We start from the raw sequence: 21,926 nt of genomic DNA, 5'->3' as shown, positions 1-21,926 counted from the left end.
AGACAGCTCTTCAGACGGTGATGAAAGCACACTAGAGCAAAGACCCTGAAAGCAGGACCATGGGCCCCCCACAGAGACGCCCACCCCAGGCTGGCTCTGCTCAGGGTCAGCGCAGGTTAGGCTCCTGCAAAGGGATATATTACGTTTCTCTCTACCTCTTTAAGATGGGAGTGGGTCCTAGGGCTCAGACCGGCTGATTTAAGGGCTCTCTTTGGGTTATCACCCGCCCCCCGCCTCCCCCCGCCTTCAAGCTTCAACCACTTTTGTGCTGATAATTCCCTTACCTTTTCCCAGTTCCTATCTTTCTTCTGAGCTCCAGACCGGCATATGTCCCTGTCTCTGGAGACTTAGGTAACACTTAGCTGTCCCATAAAACCTACACACTCACAGCCAAAGCTGAGCCCATCAGCTTCCCCTGAGCAGCTCTATCTCTTCCTAACTCAGGGAGCAGTGCCATTATCCACCTGTCCCCCATGTTAGGGATCTGGAAGTATCCCAGGAATCCTCCCTGACTCTCCTTCTTATAGTCATTCGCCAAGCCCATCTCCTCTGTCTCCCCCACCCAAGTCCTGTCCTTTGCCTTCTCTGTGCTCTCAGAGGTGGGATCCCAAGTTAGCAACTTCTGGGCTCCCTTGCTCTCTGGTTTCTGGCTGGATCTAAAGGCCCCACCAGGAGACGGGAAGGTGCCAGGAGAGAGAAGATAGGGCAATGTGCTTCCTGCTGCCACTGTGTCCATGCTGTTTCTCTGGCTGTAGCTGGCTCCTCCCATGGCTCCAGTCCTCTCCAGGTTCAGGAAGACACTCCTCTCTTTACCCTTCAGGCCTAGGAGTGGTCTCTCAGGGCCTCCACACCCATGTTTGCTTCCTTAACCCCACCCACACCTCTCTTTATGTGAACCAGCGGATAGACACTGTCTTCTGCCAGGGCTCTGCCATCTTACTCCCATGTCTCTTGTTAGTGCCCCCTCTCTCTGTTCCCATGGTGCTATCCACATTAGTCAGCAGTGCTCTGGAGTCAGACTGACATGGGTTTAATCATGGCTTTGTCACTTGTTATCTATGTGAACCTGGGCAGGTCTTGTAACCTCTTGGAGCCTTGATTTCCTCATCTGTGAAGTGGGGATAACAATAATGCCTCTGACTTCATAGCTTGGCTGCGAGGGTTAGATGCTGAGGGTCTTAATCAAGGTCTGATTTTTGTTCACGTGTTCCTTATCAACACTCACTGGGCCATGCAGGTGCCTCCAACTAGCACCTCCTACCTCTCCCCTCATCTCCTGCTCATCCATCCAATGCAAATATAAGCAGGTCTCTCCAGGATTAAACCCTTCACAGCCCAGCAAGCCTTCAGATTAAACTTCAGATTCTCAGCAGGGTGCAGCCCCAACCACCCGGATACCTCTCCTGTCACTCCCCACATGGCACTTCACATCCAAGCAATTCCATGCTGCATAAATGTTCCCCATGCACCACCCAGGCTCATGCTGCCAGGCCCGGCACCAGCTATTTCTTCCACTCAGAATGCCTTTCCCCTTTTTATCTCATTCACACATTCTCATTTGTCCTCTAAAATCTAAATCATGGGCCACCTCCTCTGAGAAGCCCTCCCAGGCCTTGTAGGGAGGTCATGGCTACCTCCTCTTTGTGACTTCTGCCCTCACACAGGCTTCCGCTGTGCTGGTCACACTGAGATGACATCTACATGATGACCTGTCTGCCACCCCCGTGAGACAGTGCTTCTGAGAGGTAGAGCCTGCTTTGCCTGCCTTTGGCCAGCACTGAGAGGTGATCAGGCTGGGTGACCCAGATAAGGAGGTAATTAACTCTTTGTCACCAGAAATGTGCAAGCTGAGCTGACCAAGTACATGCAGAAAGATCACAGAGGGAATTGGAGCAATTAACTGCAACAGAGGTTGAGTTCATGGCCTCCGTGGTCCCTTCCACCCAAATGAAATATATGATCTGTGAGGTATTGAGCTCCCTGTCACTTATATATTTAAGCAGAGCTTGGAGGGCCCCCTATCGTGGTGCTATAGGGACATTTCCTGCACTGAGGGAAGTTTTATTTTATCTCTCCCTTTTGTGTAGCTCCATGATGCCAAATAAACTAGAAGATTCTAAGGAGCTCTAATGATTCTGTTTCTAATATGTTGCCTCTGCTACAAGTGTCTCCTGATTCATCAACACAAGATAAATCGGTACTTCGTTTTCTCTCCCAAAGTCTTAAACGTATTTCCTCTTCTGATGTTAACGTATTTCTTTTTGTCTCTTCAGCTATAAAATACTTGGGCCCCTCTGCCCACTGCCTTGAACACATACATCCATGGGGTGGGGGTAAAAAACTTAAGGCAGGCAATACCATCTCAGTCTCAACTATGAAAAAGGAAAAAAAAAAAAACAAAACAATTAGAGCATATCTCCAAATGGAAGGAAAAATCTATGCCCGGAACAATTTCAGCTCAGCTGCTTGTTCAATTGATTTTGGGAAGGGCTGCCTGGCAGAGAGAAGGGCTTTCATTGCTCTTTTGGGGATAAGCAGGAAAATGGACACACAGCCTCTCTGGTAGGTCTGTTCTGACAGATGATGGGCTGCTATGCTCTGGGCCTCCTGTTACCACAGAGGTATGTGGGCCCCAGGTCAGGAAGTCAGGCAGCAGGGGAAGAAGCCCTGGTAGCTGGCAGGATGCTGGGGGCAGTGCTTTCCTGCTGTCCAAGGTCCTGAAAAGGGCCTTCTGTTTCATTCTGTCTGCTCAGCCCAGGCAATCACTAGTGAGAGGGCAAGAAGGAAGACCCAGACTGTCCAAAAGCAAGCCCCAGACCTCTGCTTTGTAGAAAGCCAGGAGAAAGCATGTACCCTGGAGCTGAAAGACCTGGCTTCAGCCTGGGGTCTCTAGGCCTGTCTTGTCTTCCTGGGGCAAGGGTGGTGGAGAGATTTGGTGTGTGTCCCAAGGCAGTCCAGGTGTGTGTTCCTGTCCTGCCCAGGATCCTCTAGGGTTTGGAGTAAAGCAAAGCCTTTCTGGTGAAATAATTCAGGTGACTGTTCTAGCAGGGCAAGACCACATAAAGCCCAAAGTCACCATGACTATATCTACACCCAATTGACCAGCACCAACCCCACTGTCCAGCCTCTTCTTCACCCCAAATTTACTCTGCCTTATCAGTGTCTCTCTCAGCACTGGCCAGAGGCGAACACAATCCCATCATTCACTCACTCATTCATTCATGTGACAATGGCTAACATTTACTGAATCTTACTGTGTGGCAGACACTAAGTGCTTTACATACACTATCTCGTTTAATCCTCACAACCCTATTATTATCCCCACTACAGAGAGGAACAAACTACGGTTCAGAGATGTTAAGTAACTTCAACACACAGCTGGGAAGTGGTGCGGTTGGGCTTTGAATGCAAGCAGTCTGACTGCAACTCACTTACGTGCGAGTCACTCTGATATACTTTGGGGATGCATAAAAAATACAGGAAAACTCCTGGACTGTATACCATAAAAGGGTGAATTTCTGTGGTATATAAATTACATCTCAATTTAGAAAAATCTGAATGAACAAAAATTTTGGTTGTGATATATGTTGACCACAACCCTAAGAATTCAGCTGATCTGTTTCTCCTCGTATAAACCAGCTTTTAAAAAAATCAAAATATCTCTTAAAAAAAGATGAATGAAATGTTTCAGATGTCTCTATAGTCCCACAAAGCTAGTTCCAAGCTTCAATTCTGCCATTTGGCCATGGGAAACAGAGTTCTGGTTTTCTCTCCTCTAAAGTGGGGACAGTGAGCCTGGCCCTGTCAGGCAGTTGTGGGGATTTGAAGGAAAGGCTGCATCTGGCGGCACGCTGGCCTTGGTAAAGCACAGCTGAGAGTGCTGAATTTCATGAGGGCAGGGGCTTGGGGCATTCACATGGCACCAGCACCAGGAATGTTCTGGGAGTGCCCAAGGCTGTTGAGACCTGTGCTCGCTGGAATCCAAGCCCACCTGAGTCTTCTCATCCTCACCGCAGAGTCCCCCCTCACCCTCCACACTCCCGCTGGGGTTTCTGCCTAAGACTCTACAAGGAGGACGGGTGCCTTTCCTCTTCCCTACCCACCATACTCCTTCTCTGGGCTGCCAGGGGCTGGGATTCCTGAGCCAGGTCCGTGAGTAAGCTGCGATGGGGCCTTCCCAACCCCTTGCCCCTGGCACCTGGGCTCTGGCTCACACCCAACACTGTCCTCATAGGCAGCTCCGTGCCCACAGGGGCCATGTTGCTATGGTGATTCCACTACCCACACAGTGTCCAGGGAGACAGCACAGTGTAGCTGGAGCTATTTGCAAGACTTGCTGAAACCAGGCTGGGAAGATTCCGGAAAGGGTCAGAAGGAGTGGGGGAGGGGAACTAAGTGAAACTGCTTCCCCAGCAGTAGCTGTGTGTGTGTGTGTGTGCGTGCGCGTGCTCTCACATAAGCCCCCCCTGTCCAAGTTATAATGGCCCTTCCTAGCAGAAGCACAGCCCCCAGAGAGGCATCGACTTGTGACTGTCATAGGTTTCTTCCTGAGGTGATGTTCATGGTTTATCTTTGTGTTTAGTTTCTATGCTGAACTCTAAAAAAAGAAAAAGAGTGACATTCATATGGCAGCAGAAGGAACTGAACTGTGACTTACACTGCTCCACATCTGAAGCTGGCGCCATGGTCCACCTTGTCCTTTGTCCTACAAGATTTCCCTGGTGGGTAGGCTCCAGGAAATTGTACTGTGATGGGGAGAAAGATGCCTACCCCTTTATCCTCCTCCCCATCCCCGCTTCCACAGTCACCCCATGTTCTCGGCAGCTTGTCTAAAGCAGCTAATTTAGCCCACACACCGATCCTGTGCTTGTTACACTCATTTTACAGATGACAACACCGAGGCACGGAGATGCTATGTCACTTGCCACAGTTGGAGCTAATAAGTGTAGGAGGTGGGAGTGAAACCTGGGCTGTTGTTTGAAATCTGTGTTCACTGCTTCTATCTCCTCTCCCCCTTGGTGGGAGTTCACTGGAGTAGCCACTTAGGCCTGGAGAGAACAGAGACCAAGAGAGCAAGTGAAATAAGGGAGCCAACCCCTGGAATAGCATGTGGAGCACAACCCAAATTGCACCTGTTGGGTCCTGATGTTTGGGCTCCAGACTCAAGAGCTTTCCGTTCCCCTTCCTGAGCAATATTGGAATTATTAAAGAAAGGACCCATGCACACATCTGTGCTGACCCAATTCAATCCAGAGTCATTAATCGATGTCTTTTCCCCACAGTCATGAACGTGGCTCCCCTCTGCAGAGCCACCGAAACAGCCCTGACTGCAGATAAATGAATCCTCCGGGGTGGTGAGAACCGGGCCCTGCGTCCTCCCAGAGCCCTTGTGTGCGGAGCTAATGCTGATTTGTGAAGCACTTTATGGTTTATTCATACCGCTTTGCCAGGCTTCCCAGGACAACCTTCCCTCGCACAAATGAGAGCGACTCCCAGAATAGAATGTCAGGCTTCATTAAAAGAAAAAACCCGGTGTGGGGGATGTCCCTTTTTTGCTCCCTAGCCTGCGTCACCCAGTGTTTGAGGGATTTGGGTCACACCCCGGGAAGCACCTGTGCTGTGAGCAGGGAGGGATGTCAGGAGCTCCTTTCTAGGTGGGAGAGACTCTCAGAGGGTTGGGCTCAAGTCTCTCTGCAGGAAACACGCCCAGGCCAGTGAATGTGTTCCCAGGAGGCAGGGAGTAAATGGTGGGGAGCTAGACACAGGGTAGAGTTCTGATGCCCTCATTCTCGCTGGGAGACTGAGGTGGGTCATAGAGGGGTCAGAGCACTGTGTAAATTACAAGTCATTTATCTGCCCCTGGTAGTACTTCCATTATGGTCTCCTCAAGCTTGGGGAGGGTATCCCCGAGCACAGAGGGAAGAGGAAAGCCTTGTTTTCCTCACTTAGCTTCTTTAGGGCGCCTCAGGAGCAGCGCCTTGCTCAAGCCTCACCAGTGCCCAGGAAAACTGCCCATAGACACACATGGCACCCAGGAAATTGCAAGGCACCCCAGGGCACAAAAATCACACTGATGCAGAAATGTAGGAGACTTCATGGGCTTCACACCTTCCCCAAAACGAGCAAGACTCCCACATACTGAAGTCACCATTCTTGGCCACAGGGTCATACTATTGAGGGAAAAATCACAAGGACTTCTGAGCAGCTCAGCTTCTTCAGAAACTAACTTCAGGCAGATGGGGGACTTGTGACTCCTGAATTCATCTTCTTTACCCCCAGGAAGGTGGAATAAAGCAGAGGGGGTGTGCTGGGCTTGGAATAACAAACTCAGAATAGGAAGCTTGAACTGAGTGAGCCCTGCAGGACTTGGGGTTTGACTGCCCTCAGGTCCACCCAGAGAGGGTGGATGCCTGAGTACCCGACTGACTCACCACCCATCTCGGGTATCAGGGACATGATCACCCACTTCTCAAATGGAATCTTTCGAACAAGGTAAACGTGTAGGAAAGGTTCTCAATTGCTAAACAATTCATACTGATGTTCCTGGCAACATTAACAATTTCTTGACACCGTGTAAGAGTCAGTCCAATCTAAAAATCTGCAGAAATCAGGGGAGCATCATCCCGTACAACATAAGATCCAAGGGGCTTCCTTCTTTTCCACCTGGTGTCTCAGAGCACAGGGATCCGATGCAGCCCAGAAAGACCAAGGCGGTGGTGATGACCTGCAGCAAGTATGAGGGGTTCTCTGCTTGTTTGCCCTCCCTGCCAACTTTCAATCCATCGCTGTCAGTAGTGGGCGATACTGAGATTTTAGAGCAGCAGGTACAAGCTAAGAGCCTGCTTCCCAAAATGGGGCCACGTTGCTCCCCAAAAAAGAGCTGCTTTTGGATTTATTTCATCAACACCAATCCTTTGACCATCCCTTCTAGCGCTGATCTTTCAGGCAGAGAATGAGATGCAATTGGGACAACAGAGAGAGACCCAAATGGCTAACCCAGTTTTTGAGAGATCACAGTGGTCAAAGTCCAGAAATAAATCTCAACTGGTCATCCTCATCTTGAAAAGTAAGTTGATGATACTTTCCACCGAGAGTTAGTGCTACACAACTGCCAACTGCTAATGAATTATTCTTAAAATAATAATAACACCAACAACTGAGCAACAACAATTCAAAACATGTTAATTAACTTTCAAAATATTATTTCTAAAATATAGTAAATAAGTTACATTGTTTGGGCTCCATTAAATATATGTATTTTCATTGGGGTGGTATAGTTCCCAAGGGGGCCAACAGTGGGTCTTGAATATGAAAACATATTACTCTTTTTTTATATATCCTCACCCGAGGACATGCTTAAAGGGATAAAGGGTGTGGGGGAGGGGTTGGGTGTGTGTGTGTTGGAGAGAGAGGGGGAGAGAGAGAGAGAGAGAGAGAGAGAGAAACATCAATGTGTGAGAGAAATATCTGTTGATTGCCTTCCATGCTCCCTGACTGGGGGTCAAACCCCCAACTCAGGTATGTGCCCTGACTGAGAATCAAACCAGCAACCTTTTGGTGCATGGGACGAAACTCAACCAACTGAGTTTCCCCGACTCTGGCAGGGCAAATATTACTCTTTTACATAGAAACTAAAGAGATATATATATATATATATATGGTATATATATGTCTTTGGTATTAAATTTTCATGAAGGGATGATTAGGAAAAAATCTAAAAAGGGTCCTTAGTGCGGGGGGTGGGGGGGCAATAGGAAACAATGGTTGAGAAACACCACGTAAGTAGAGAATAGCAATTATGCTCTTTGCTATAGGACTCAAAGTTATGCATACAGACTTCTCTCCTTATATTCTGTGGTGGTTATTGGGGTAAATGGGTGGGTTTGTTCCTCCTTAATGGCCCTGACCCTGAGCCCAGGTGCAGATGCTTTTCTGGGTGGTCATTTTTCTCCCTCACTTTTCTAGGTTATCCAGTCATTCCTCAGTGGGTTGTCTTCTAGCAGTGGCCTGTCAAATTCATAATCTTAATTTTACAGGCAAATATTTAAGTCCATCCTGGTCAGAAAGCAACAACCTACTTCCTTGTTAAATTGTGTGAACAGGTGAGCGGACTGTCTTATGCCTGTTCATGTATTTTCACGAGTCTCTGGGTTTGCATGTGTGTTTTTGATGGTTGAGATCACCGAGAAAACTTTAGATCATGTTCCACTGGAACAAGCAGAAAAACTTACGGTGCAAAGTGTTTCGAAGGTCTTTTCAGAGACAAAGGATCCATCAAGGCCAAAGAGAAAGATGGATGCATAGGCGAGCATTCCTCCCAGGATGATGAGGTTGTTCATGTATGGACTCGACATCTTTATCAGCCTGACAAGAGAAGGAGATACTACAGTTACAGAACGAGTAGTGTAGTTATTCCTTCCACAAATATTTCGACTGTGTATACTGTTGCGAAGGCTAGAGGGGGAGAGAAAAATGTAAGTCCTGACCTCCTCCACTACCTTCTCCCCAAGACTATGCCAAATGCTTATCTGACCTGTGTATTAGGGGCTGTTTCCCCCTCACTAAAGGACCCCAGGTAGCTATTAACTCCCAGCTGTTGATTTTCCTGCCTCCTTGGTCAAGTTCACCCACCACTTCTCTAGGGACAGCTTGTAGCATCAGCTTCTTCAACCACTAATTTTTAATTTACACAAAAACATTAAATCAACAGCTTTTTGTGTCTGGGGCTGGGAAGACATGCACAATCTATAGAATTTTACATTCAGGTTCAGCAACTATCCACAGTGAGAGGGAAGATGGCCCCACCACACTCCCCTGTGCTGAGTGGACCAGGTCTAGGAGGTCTACAGGTGAGAACTCAGGTCTGCTCAGGAATGGCCACTGTAGTGAATGAGCATCCACTTTGGCTGTCTGAAGCTCACACTATCCTTTGCACAAAGAGGGCCACACATTGGGTAGGAACACCTCCCCCACTCCCCAGGCAGTGGAGGTGGACAATGGCATCCTTATCTCCACCCTCTAACACTATCTACCTCAGGCTGCTGTTGGGGGCAGTTTTTATACTCCAAAACTCTACATTCTTCTCTCTCACTTCCTTCAGGAATTCTGCTGTGACTCCCAGCTGCCCAGCAAGCCATGACTTGGTTAAGCCATCAGCCGGCTGGAGTTCACCCTCAGAGCTGCCTGGCTCCCCCAGCACAATCCACTCAGAACATCTTGGGTTTTCAGGTGCCCCATGACCCAGGTGTTCTTTTGCAGATTGTAATTATGATCAATTTTTCTCTGAACAGTTTCCTTCAGAATGTGTATTTCTATTAATCCTTCCACATTTAAAAAGTGTAATGTGGTATCAAAGGGGAAGAGAGAGAAAAACCCTGCTGTAAATTGTGGACCATTTACAGGGTCTTTCGAGTTGGGAGCAATGGGTCCGGCGCTCGGTCCCTGCTACCCCCAGAGGTGCACAGAGGTTGGCAAAGCAATTAGCTGGCTGAATTTCCTCACCTATAAAAGCACAGATCATACTGCCAAGGGCACACGTGAAGCTGAGATGAGACTGGGTTCTTGGAGGCCCTTATAAACCAGGAACTGCTAAGGAACCTTCATTCTTATTATCACAGGAAGCTGGGGAGGGGAGAGGCCAGGAGTTGGGTAGGCTTCTTGGAGGAGGGGACCTTAATTTTGTAGGTAGCATTTAGGAAGACAAAAGTGAGGGGTATCTGGAACTTTAGCGACATTTCCCCCCATACATCTTTGTAGATTTTTAAATCTGCAAAGCCAGTAAAAAAAACACCAAAAAACCACATGGATGTCAGCCTATTGGAAAGAATAATGATAATTTCCCCCAGGAGGCTAAGATGGGGTGGTTTAGGAATTAAAAGAGTTTAGTCTTATTTTAGGGGCCACTCACCACTGTGATGGGAATTTTTGAAGCTTGTGGAAAGGGAATCTAATGTTAATTAAGACTTTCGTGCCCAGGCCTTGTGCCAAATGCTCATCATTTAAGGTTTGTATGCAGTGGACAAAAGTTGCTTCAATTTTTGTGTGTGGCAGTGAATGTGTTATTGGTGATAAAGAAAATAAAACAACAGGCGAATAAAATTCCTTTTTGTTCTTCAGGAAATAGGTTTGGCCTCAGCAGTAAAAAAACAACAACAACCTAAACCAACAGCAACAAAAAATCAAGAGCCTGGAGGTTCATCCTTTACAAACAAAGAAAAGAAAAACAACTGTTCTCCTGGAATTGGGCTTGTTCTTGGCAGCCCTGGAGGTCATGCATCGTGGCTTCTGGGCATAATAGCAGAGATGTTGCCCATGGGTGGGCACTGGGCCTGTGATTGAGAAGGTTCTGCTCTGAGTCCTTGCTCACCCTCTCCCACAACAAGGCTGGGAGCTGGAAACCAAAGAAGCTTCCTGTGCTTGGTAAACACTACCATCTGGGATGGTGACCTGTTCTACCCACCGCTGACCAGAATAACTCAGAAAGTGAGCTGCTCTCCCCTGGAGAGTGAAGGGCATGTGTGAGGGAACAGAAATCAAGGAGATGGATTCTGCTGCATGCAGCAGTGTGGCCTTGGACAGTGGCCCTTGCCGCTGAGCTTCTGTGCTCACATCTGTAATCTGGGGAGGGGCTTCCTGGACTGCAGTGTGCTGCAACCAATGAAGTGCCAGGCCTTGTACTTAGTGAACCCCCTAGACGGGGGGGTGGGCAAACTTTTTGACTCGAGGGCCACAATGGGTTCTTAAACTGGACCGGAGGGCCGGAACAAAAGCATGGATGGAGTGTTTGTGTGAACTAATATAAATTCAAAGTAAACATCATTACATAAAAGGGTATGGTCTTTTTTTTTTTTTTTTAGTTTTATTCATTTCAAACGGGCCGGATTCAGCCCGCGGGCCATAGTTTGCCCACGACTGCCCTAGACAGTGCTTCCCCAAGATGCTGGAGGTGGGGCAAAGACACTGGGGAATGCTGTCTTCTAGATTTCTCCTCCTGTGCCAGCACAAACTGCATGAGCACAGACAAAGCTCTGAGAAGGCCTATGGACCTAGATCCTTCAGTTTTATTTAAGCCCGCCTTCCCCAAACTTATCTGACCGAGGCTCCTATGTAATGAGTAGCCCTCAGTATGTATGTGTGTGTGTGTGTGTGTGTGTGTGTGTGCATGTGTGTGAGTGTACACACATGGTCACGAAACATTGAATAACATCACAGCGAATGAGAAGCACGCTTTAGGAAATTGCCCTACGATCTTCTGTAGCCCTGGAGAATTCGTCGTGCAATGCTCGCATACTTTGCCAATGAGGTTTGTTGATCCAGCAAGTACAATCCAAGAGGAAAGTGTGAGTGACTTACTTCTGATTCCGGTTCTTGATGTTGAAAAAGAGAAAAGCGCTGGCCATGATCATCCCCAGGATGGTGAGGGCAGAGAGGATGCTGTAGAGAGGTAGGGAGATCTTCCGGAGCTGCTCTAGGATGATGGTCTTGTCTTTTGGGGGTTCGGATCCTAGAAGGCCAAGGAAAAGACATCACCTGAGCCCAGTGCAGTCAGTGCCTGAGGGCATCTCTGCCTGGATGTTCCTGACATTTGCCACCGGTGCACAAACTCTGTGCAGGACACATCTACTGGGTGAGCAGGCTCTGGTGGCTGGCCAGCCTGCCTAGCAGGGAGCCTTAGCCAGGACTTATTTCTTTCTCTAAACAGAATCAATAAGGAATTTGTGATGCATTTAATAGCCATTAGAAGACTGGAATTTGGTTTGGTCTAATTACCCAGTTGAAAAACTGTTGCCATTTATTCCCAAAGGTAACAGTGGCTCGGAAGGTGCAGGGCTGAGTGCTGTGAGTGGGTACCATTGGGTGTCACTGGGAGTGAGGAACTAGGCTTTGGCTTTCAAGGGCTATGTGCCAACACATGATAATGACCGTCCCTCAACAGGGCGGACACCTTGCCTGTCAATTCCACAGAGATGCATATGTGCTCTGGCTGTGGATTTTCTGCTTCAAGGTCATTATGTTATAAAAGCTCTTTCTGATTTTCCATTTTCATAGGACTCGCTAACTGTGGGAGGCAGAAGCTGCCTGCATGCCTTCCCCTCCCTGTTGTGCCAGGACTGGACAGAAACTGTGGGACTCCATATCTCTGTGTGACTGCGAACTGTCCTGCTCATTCTTCAAGGGCACAGGAACCTGGGGGAGCCACAAGGGAGGCTGAGCAGACTCATCTTTATAGAAGGTGGCACAATTGTCCCGTTTTAGTTTTACCAGGTTCAGGGAGGTTGGGGAGGACAAATGCAGGGACACCCCACCCCACCCCATCCCACCCCACCCCACTTCTTGCCAATCCTCTTTCTCAGCTGCTGTTTCAGGTCAGGTTTCTGCTGTAGGACTGTGAAATGTTGGGGCTTTTCCCTCCAGAGAAATGTGTGGAATCAGCCAGGTGCCTGGGAGTGGCCAAACCTGGGGGACCCACCAGAGGTCACAATGAGTCCCCCCACCTCATGGCAGTGCCATGGGTGCCAGCCTACATTATGCCTCCCTTCCCAGGAGACAAACAGGATGGGCAGATATTGCTTCAAGGGTTGAGGGCTCCCCTGAACATCTGTGTTTCAAAAATTCTGATAGCAAGTTGAAATGTGTTTGGAAACATTCAGTGGATAAGAGGTCTTTGAACATGTAAACAGCCTAGGGAAGCTGCCAGGTTGGAAAGCAGCTAGGAACTTGCTGGCATGGTTAATGTAAAGTGTTAAGCAATTCCAAGTAAACAGACTTTTATAAGGATTGGCTCCAAGGACTAAAAGTCAGGGCAAAAGCAGACAGAGGTGACCGAGGTAGCAACATTTGTTGCTTCCAGTGAAAACTCAACATCTGGAAACTTCCTCCCCCTTCCTATTTACTTCCCCTCTCCCCGCACCTGTACCCTGGGCTGCATTAGGCTGGCTCAGGTGACTTCTGGCTCCCTAATACAAGAACCATCTTAGGGGTGCCCATGAGTTCTTGGCTGGAAACCAGCCACTCTCTGGGCACCGAGAAAGGGTTACATGATGACTATGACCACAAGCTGTTCGTGTAGAAACAACGTCAGAAAATGACAACAGCTCCTCCTCCTTACTCTACCCTCCCTTCCCCGGAATGGCACCTCCCAACCTGTGCATCTTAACTGAAGCCAAATGGTAACAACTTGTCAGAAGTGTTACTAACAGCAGGAGCCCTGAATTTTCTTTCTTGCTACTCATCTGGTCCATCCATTCAGTATTCATCTATTTTTCATTATTTCTTCATCCATCACTATTCCTTCACTCAACATCATTAATGATCACCTTCCATCTATCAGGCCCAGTGCTGGGTACCAGCGATTCAAAGATAAACAGGACGAAGTCCCTGTCCTCAAGGACCTTACACATTAGGTATGTAAGGAGAAAAAGGCAACCATAAGCAGTAATATTTACCGAATGCTTACCATGGGCTAAGCACTTTATAGAGATTTTTTTTATATGATCCACCCAACAATCTCATGAGTAGAAAAGATTATTACCATTTTGGTGGGTGGAGTGGGGGTCGGCAACAGGTTTCTAGGTGTTAAGTAGCTTTTATAGCTAGTAAATGGCAAATCTGGCAGAATTTGACCCCATATCTGCCTAACTCTGAAGACGGTGCTCTCACACTATGTAAACTGCCTCCAATGCCTGAGCAGGAAGCAGGAAGCAGAGTGCAGTTTTGCCTGATGAGTCAGGAAAGGCTACAGAAAGGAAGATGGGTAGTTAGCTTTCACCAGGAAGACAAGGAAGAAAGGGCATTTTGGGCAGAGAACCCGGCAGAGGCAAAGACATGGTGACATATGGCATGTCTGAGGAACTGTAAGCGGTTTGGTTGGGGAGATCTGACAGAGAAGGCAGAGAAGTGAGGAGGTATCCTTTCATGGATGTCTTGGGGGCAACACCATGGAGTAAGGCCCCTTGTTGTGTGCAACGGACACCATGAAATGCTCTGAGCAGAAGTGGGGTATCTTCAGTATGGCATGATGGCAAAAGCACTTTGGCTGTTAAGGGCAAAATGGACTTAAAGGGGTAAGGCTGGTTAAGCCCGCCCATCCGCCCATCTGCCCTTCCATCCCTCCATCCCTCCATCCACTCATTCATTCATCCACCCACTAGTTCAGTGACTCACATGTTCACCTGTTCACTCATTTATTCACTCATCCACTCACTTGGTCAATCATGTATTCATATTTCATAAAATATCATTGACTCTTTAACATGTGCCAGATTATGGCTGGTGCCAGGAATTTAAAGCCAAATAGGAACCAGTCAGGGGGCTCATGGTCCAACAATCTAGATATTTCAATACAAAGTGACAGTGGCCATGGTAAAGGCAGAGAAAAAAACTGTGAAAGCCAAAAGAAGGGAGCCATTAGCCTGGTTGGGGGCAATCAGGAAGGCTGCACAGAAGAGGTGTTATTTGATCTGGTTCTGGAAGCTGAGGAGAAGTTCTACAGCAGGAGAAAAGAGGGAATGGTCTTCCAGGAAGAGCAGCATGTGGAGAGACCCTGTTATCAACCAAACCAAGTCCTTTCCCAGAGGAAAAGACAGAGCTAGATTTAGCTGGGCCACGTTTAAAAAGAATTCCTCCTGGCCATCCTCTGGTTTAAACAGATGCTTCAGTGAAAGCCAGCGTTCATACAAATTCCAGTGACCCATTCCAGGAGCTGGAATACAGCTCCTATGTGAGTGACGGGACCTTGTGCTCAGTGAGTGAGTGCGTGTGTTGACAGGAGAGGATGTTCCCTCTTCCCCACACGGCCAAAGACTCTGAGTTTGTCCCCAACCCTCAGATAACATCCAGGCTTGGGACTGAGCAGACCCCCTCCTCCAAGAAGCCCACCTGCCTTACCTTGGAACCTAATGGTGTCGTTGATGATCTCCAGTGTGTCAGCCACAGCGTTGTATTCTCCCACCTTCACCTCCCTGCGGTCTGTGGGGAGCAATAGAGAGTGGCTGGTTAGATCCCAGTCCTGTGTTTGGGTCTGAGTGCTCCTCTCCTAGCTCTTGCTCTCCCCAGAGGCCCTGGCTATATTCTTGCAGGCTTTTCCTTTTCCCAGGTAGAATCACAAAACTTCCAACCGAATCTAGGCTAGAACAAACACCCTCTCACACTCTCTCGTCAACTGTCCTTCACTGTACATGTGTAGAAGGGGGACTCACTCCCCTTTAACTGGATTCTCTGCCTGTTACCAAGTCCTTCCTGGTCATTGAGCTGAATGTTCTCTCTGTAACTTTTCCCTGTCATCTGACTCTGCCCTCTGGGACCACACAGATTACCCCTACTCCCTCTGCCCAGGCAGGCCTAGAGCTTGAAGACAAAGACAGAACACCCCACGACACTCTTCCCCCACTCCACCTTACTAAATGTCATTTCTATTTCCCACCTCACCCAGGCCCCTCCTGAGGCCACACTCCACAAGATCACTGTCTGTCTGTCTGAGAGTGTAGACACAAGGACTGACCAACACACTTTAGGCATGATTTGGTCAGCAGCAAGTAGAGGGGATCATCCCCTCCTTCATTCTGCACATTATATATCAATTGATATGTTCTGAGGTAGAATTAGCATCTTTTGGAGGAGGCATTGCTCTGCTGTGTGATACTGAGCACAGTGTTCTCCATATGCACTTGCTCAGGTGTATTTTCAGACCTAAGTGGTGCATTTGAATTTTCCTTCATCCTAGATACTATTCTATTCTTGGGTTTAGGACAGTGATATTCAATTGGTGTGCCACAAGAATTTTTAAAACATGCAATGCCTGACTATTTAGTCAGGGACACTGACCTCTTTTCCCTTAGATTGTCAAATAAAAAAATGACAACAGCCAAACACAACAATAGCTGTTCAGGGTGAATGAATCAAAATTATACTGATTTTTTTTGTCAGATCAGCAAAAAAAATATATTTTTGGTGTGCTGCAGATTTTTAGTAAGTAGTTTATGTGTGCTATGAGGTGAAAAGGTTGAAAATTGCTGGTTTAGGGCAATTGCCAGGGATAATTACAAAGACAACTAGACCAGGGCAACTGGGCAGGAGGAATGGAGAGTAGTAATTAGATTTGACAAAGGTTTCTTTTTTCCCAGGTAAAATCTGGACAATTGGGAGATTAATTGGTGGGGAAGATGGGGAACAGGGCAGTGAACCAAGTGACTGGGGGGCAGGGGAAGGGGAGCTCTGGTGCGATTCCCTAAGTGGGGAACCCATGAGGATAAAAGATGTTATGTTCCTGTTTGAATGTTATGTTATTGTGCTCAGCCTGAGACACCTATCAGGGGGAGATCCTTGCTCTGGAGGGGGGAGAAGTCTGGGCTGGGGAGAAGGAGTTGGGGTCATCAGCATGCAGGCTGGGAGGTAGAGCAGTGGGCAAGAAGGACACCCCGAGGGCAGTGCTGAGTGAGAAGTGAAGGGACCAAGGACATAATCCTGGATAGCGCCAATCTCTGGGGGGCAGGCAGAGAAGGACACTGCAAGGAGATTGGGAAGAAGTGGCCAGGATGCCAGGAGCAGGATGCCAGGAAAGAGAGGGCATTGTAGGAGCCAAGGAAAATGACAATTTCGCCATGGAGCTGGCCAGCAATGTCACATGCTACCGAGAGCCTGGGCCAACAAGCCCCTTGACAGGGGGCAAGTGGATCTGGCGTGTCTGTGGTGACCACAGATAAAACAGATGCAGAGAAAGGTGGGGTTAGAGGCAGAGAACCAAAGGGAACCAGTGTGGGAGTAGAGAAAGGAGCCCCCAGGGCAGAGCAGACTGACAGAGTTGAGGAGTGGGCAGGCAGGGGCTGAGGTGCCCCACAGTGTGCCTGGATCGATGCTAGGAATCTTATGTGCCATCTTTTCAGTTCTCACAGTTGAATGGACTAGGTCAGTGGTCGGCAAACGCATTAGTCAACAGAGCCAAATATCAACAGTACGACGAGTGAAATTTCTTTTGAGAGCCAAATTTTTTAAACTTAAACTATATAGATAGGTACATTGTTATTAACTTAATTAGGATATTCCTAAGGCTTAGGAAGAGCCGCACTCAAGGGGCCAAAGAGCCGCCTGTGGCTCGCGAGCCACAGTTTGCCGACCACAGCCCTACATAACATAGTAATGCAATCATATAAAAAGAATACACAGATTTGTGTTGTTTCAATCGCACTGTACAGGCGCGCCTGCATGTGGTATTTTGGGGAAGAGCCACACTCAAGGGGCCAAAGAGCCACATGGGGCTCGCGAGCCACAGTTTGCCGACCACGGGACTAGGTGGTTTTCAGTTCCATTTTGTAGATGAGGAAACCGAGGCTTGGGCAGGCTGTGGCTTTGTCCAGAGTCCCACTGATACCAAGAACACGGGATCCCTGAGAGGTGACAGTTCCATGTCAAGCTGACCACCCATCAGCCACCTGTGCCTCCTGAGTATATTAACTGCACAGAGGAATGCCCACCCTCCGGCAGGCGGGTCCCTGGGCTGTAAGTGAATTCCTTTGCATAAAAGCAGGTGCACTGCTGGTTCCTTAAACACATTTAGAAAATGAAACGGAATCCCATACACCTGCCACACTTCTGCCTGCGTCCCTTTGACAGTGGGGTGGAAAACAGGGCTATAAAAGTCACTTCCTTCTCCCGCAAAGATCTCCGCACCAACTGGGGGGCTTCACAGCGTGCAGGCGGCTGTGGCATACCTGGGTCACCCAACTCCTAAATGTCACATTAGCAGACTCTGCTGGGAGCTCCAGCATCCTTGCTTAGACCTTTTGAAGTCTCAGCCCCAGGCTGCTCCTGCCCCTCAGAAAAGGAGGCCCTGATTTATTTATTTGGCGTGGGGAGGCAGCGCATGAAATATGCAGGCTGATTGGAATAAATCATTAGGAGCTGGGAAGTGTATGGCTGGCCGCCCTCCGGGCCCCCAGCCACACAGCCCACCCTTCTGACTCCTAGGCCCCGCTCTATGCCCCATGGCACCAAAATAATACTGAGCCTCCCGCCAACACCAAAATCACGTAATCTCTCCCTGGAGCCGTGCTTGGCTCACAGCAAACCATGAGTTGGGCATAACTCACCCCAGTGTATACTTGAGGGAGGGGCCTCAGATAGGTTAAGTGCATGCCTGGACTTGGGTCCCCCAGTTCTGAATTCAGAGCGCTTTCACCACCCGTACTGAGCAGGGCTTCTGATCATTCAGCCCACATTTATTGAGTGCCCACTGCACGCCAGGCCCAGCCCAAGGTATTTCATGATAAAGAACCCCTCAAAAACAGCAGTGTAGGCGGTGGAAGGCTAGGTTATTTCCTCATCCTCAACCAACGTGGCCTTGGACATCTGTGCTGGAGCTGGAGATACAAAGATGAAGAAAAAAATTCATAATCGCTGACCTTGGGGTTTAGTGACTGCAGCCTCCCTCAGCCCTAGCAGGGAGGTAAAAATCATTCCCATTTGCAGGCAGCACTTCCCTTCCAGCTCATACCCTATAAGCAGGTGGTTATAAATGTAAAAGGGGAACTTTCAGAGTGGCCATGAGAATTAGAGAGGAGAATACAGGCAATTTCTGGCTTGGGACCTAACTCATAGTGAGTGTTCCATAAATGATAGTTATTTGAGTCATGATAAAAGTGACTGTGAGCTGTTTGCTAAGTCCCCAAACGCTCCCTATGTTTACTTACTGCCACTGGTTCCCCACAACAGTCCCTCTGCGTGGAAGGGAGCTTTCCCCTCCCTCTACAAAACCAAATGTCCAAACTTTGTCCACCTCTTCCAGGAAGCATTCCCAGCGTACTGACCCTCCCCTCCCAGCAACCCGTTTGCTGTGAGCTCAGCCCCTCGTGTTGGAGCAATGCCCCAGGTGTGCCCAGGCCTTCTGATTCCTGTCTGCCTATTGGTTCCTGAGCAGAACCCGAAGCCTGGCTTCTGACATCCTGGGCAGCATAGAGTCTTGTCCCCCACACCCTGCCCAGAGCCCCTCAGGGGTCTGAAGGTGGAAGGAGGGTGCCCCCTGTGTTCTTCCATTCACCACGGCCCAGGTGGTGGTCACTATGATAGGCACCCGGCACTTTCAACTTTTAAGTCTTGGGCTACTTGGTAACTCCACTGTGCAAACAATGCTGACCACTCACTGAGACACAGACGAGCCTTGCAGACCGAGGACAGGGGATTTGTGGACAGACAGAAAGGTCCACTGGGGCCGGGAGGTTGGGGTATCGAGCGGAGGGAGAGGGGCTGTGACACTGGGTCTGTTACTGGCTGACCGTCTGCCCCACAAACTCTGTGCAGGTTGCCACTGACTCACTGTGTGACCCTGGACCGTTCCCTTCCTCTGGGCCTCAGTTTCTCCATTTGCAAACTGCACTGTAGGAATTCCAGTGGTTCTCGGCCCTAGGGATTAGGGTCACCTGGAGAGCTAGAAAATACCTATGATTGGTCCCAGCTCGGACCTATTATATTAAAACTCCTTAGGATGGATCCTGAGTAGCAGTATTTTTAAAGGTCCTCTAGCCTGGCCGGAGCTGCTCAGTGGTTGAGCACTGACCTATGGACCAAGAGGTCACTGCGTGGTTCCTGGTCAGGGCACATGCCTGGGTTTCAGGCTCAAGCCCCAGTGGGGGTGGTGCCAGGAGGCAGTCAATCCATGTTTCTCTCTCATCGCTGTTTCTACCTCTCTGTCCCTCTCCTTTCCTCTCTCTCTAAATTCAATGAAAACATTAAAAAAAAAAGTCCTCTAAGTGGATCCCGATGCATAGCCAGAGTTGAGAACCACTGGATTACACTGAGGGCCCTTCAAGCTGACACTTTCTGTTCTCAGAGGCTAAAAATACTGTGAGACAAAAAGCTCCCTTTCCCACAGAATAGTACTGGTTCCTTGCTGTGGGGCAAGAAAGGAGTGTTCTCTTTAAAAAAGTGCATTCTTTATTTCAAATTTTGGATTTGGATGATAGCTCCCATTCGTAAAAATTAGACTTCCCCCCAAAAAGTCCAGTCTGAAAATACTGGCTGTGGGCTGAGAGCATGCCTGAGACGGCAGGGAAACAGCTTCAATCACAGAGTGGTTCCGCCTCCCAGCTGCACCACAACCAACCCCGGTGGCAGAACAAACTGGAGGGTCACCAGGCTCCTGCTTTAGCTGGGTCCCCACATCCTGCTACAGGGGCTCGACTCCCCTCACCCCCAAGTGTCCACTGGCCCTCAACTGGCTCAAGATCTGAACCGAGGAAGGTGTATATGTCCTTTAGAATGTAATTGCTGTTGCAAACACAGGCTCAATGCGTAACCATGAAGTTAAAAACAAGATGACCTTGCCTCAATGAAAATCGGAGATGCTATAAAACTACTGCATTCGAGGACTCCTGCCCCTCCTAAGGAAACCCTAAACTCAGACAGAAAGGGCTCGAACTAAGATAGCTCTTGGAGTTGGTCCAAGCTTGGGCCCTCACCGATGTACGGAGCCCTGGGGAGGTCTTGCTAAAGTGAGGGGGCTGCTTGGGGAGATCTCTATAGCTTCCAACTCCTGTTTGATGAATCAGCAACTACTCTGAAGGGTCTTCCTCATTTTAAGCTGAAAGCTGTTCCCTGAGGCTTCCTTGCACAGGTCCTGGCTCTGCCTGGGGTTGCACATCACATCAATTCCTGCTCCTGGCGGTTCTTCAGAGATGGGAATATGGCAACTGCAAGCCTGGATTCTGCTCTCCTCCAGGATGGCCAGCCATTCCTCGGGAAGTCCACCCCACCCCAGCCTGGTCACTGTGGATAGAACCTACAGGGTGGGCGTAGATGGAAGCAGGTCCCTGGTCCCGGATCCCCTCACACACTTGTCTCTCTGTCTTCACAAACAATATGCCACTGTTGCAATTTTAATAAGTTAACTTCATTGGCCTTTGTTTTCAGATTTTTAATAGGCCAAGTGGACATTGGTCAAATGGCCTAGGAGTATAATGACCCCGCCAAGGACAGATTTGTTCATTGACTCACTCAAACTGTCCCAGGGGCAAAAGCTAAGTACTGGAGGGGACACAGGACACACACAAATACAACAGGTTATCTGCACCTAGAACACTTTTTCTCGGCTAACTCTCACTAGAGAAACTGGTCTTTCAGAATTCATCTCAGATGCCTCTCCCAGGCAGCCTTCCTAGAATCTGGTAGGTGGAGCCAAATGCCCCTCCTCTGAATGCCATCAGTTATCACACCCAGTTGGGGTCCTGTGTCTGCTCCCAATGGATTGTGAGCTCCCTGAGGGCAGGGGTTGCGTCTTACCTATCTTGCCCAGCATCATCTGGCATGCAGATGCCAGGAAATGATTGTTAAGCAAAACCATAGAGAAAAAGAAAGAAAAGAATTTAACCACATCAAAGTTGAGAATTTCCTTTCAAGAAGGACTTAAAGTTTATAGGCCCGTGACCAAATGAGAGAAGATATTTGCAAAGTCTAAAGCCAACAAGGGACTGATATCTAGATTATATAAGGAACTCTTGCAAATCAACAAGAAAAATACAGTGCCCTCAGAATAATGGTCAGAGGATCAGACAATTAATAAATGTCTAACAAGCACAGGAAGAAATGCCCAAACTCATTAGTAAGCAAAGAGATAATATTTAAAACCAGAATATGATATTACTTTATACCTTTAGACTGGAAAAAATGAAAGGTCTGGAACACCAAGTGTTGGTGGGAGGTAGGGACACAGGGATCGCACACCGGTGGGAGTGGAGATGGGCACGGTGACTCATTGAAAGAGCCATCTGGCAAATTTTTGGCATGTTCAGTGTTCACACACAACTTGCAACCCAACAATTTTCCTCTTGGGCATTTGTCCTAAAAATGCCCAGTTGGGTCATAGGGGACATGTACAAGGACCCTCATTATTTGTGAAGGCAGAGAGTTGAGGTGACCTGGGTGTCTGTCACTGGGAGAGT

General features: G+C 48.5%; 1 protein-coding gene across 1 annotated transcript in view; it reads right to left on the bottom strand.

Moving 5' to 3' along the window:
- GABBR2 (gamma-aminobutyric acid type B receptor subunit 2) overlaps positions 1-21,926 on the bottom strand; it is a 341,708-nt gene that overhangs the window by 66,273 nt on the left and 253,509 nt on the right. The window contains exons 10-12 of the mRNA XM_006758607.2: positions 14,887-14,967; positions 11,353-11,503; positions 8,232-8,364 (exon numbers count right to left, since the gene is read on the bottom strand). Of these exons, the coding sequence (XP_006758670.1) occupies positions 8,232-8,364; positions 11,353-11,503; positions 14,887-14,967 (365 nt within the window). The remainder of the gene's footprint in view (positions 1-8,231; positions 8,365-11,352; positions 11,504-14,886; positions 14,968-21,926) is intronic.

Source organism: Myotis davidii, unplaced genomic scaffold (genome assembly GCF_000327345.1).
Source record: "Myotis davidii unplaced genomic scaffold, ASM32734v1 scaffold534, whole genome shotgun sequence".
In the NCBI taxonomy this organism is placed as follows: domain Eukaryota; kingdom Metazoa; phylum Chordata; class Mammalia; order Chiroptera; family Vespertilionidae; genus Myotis; species Myotis davidii.
Note: the sequence above shows the minus strand (reverse complement) of the source record. Positions and strands in the feature narration are given on the sequence as shown.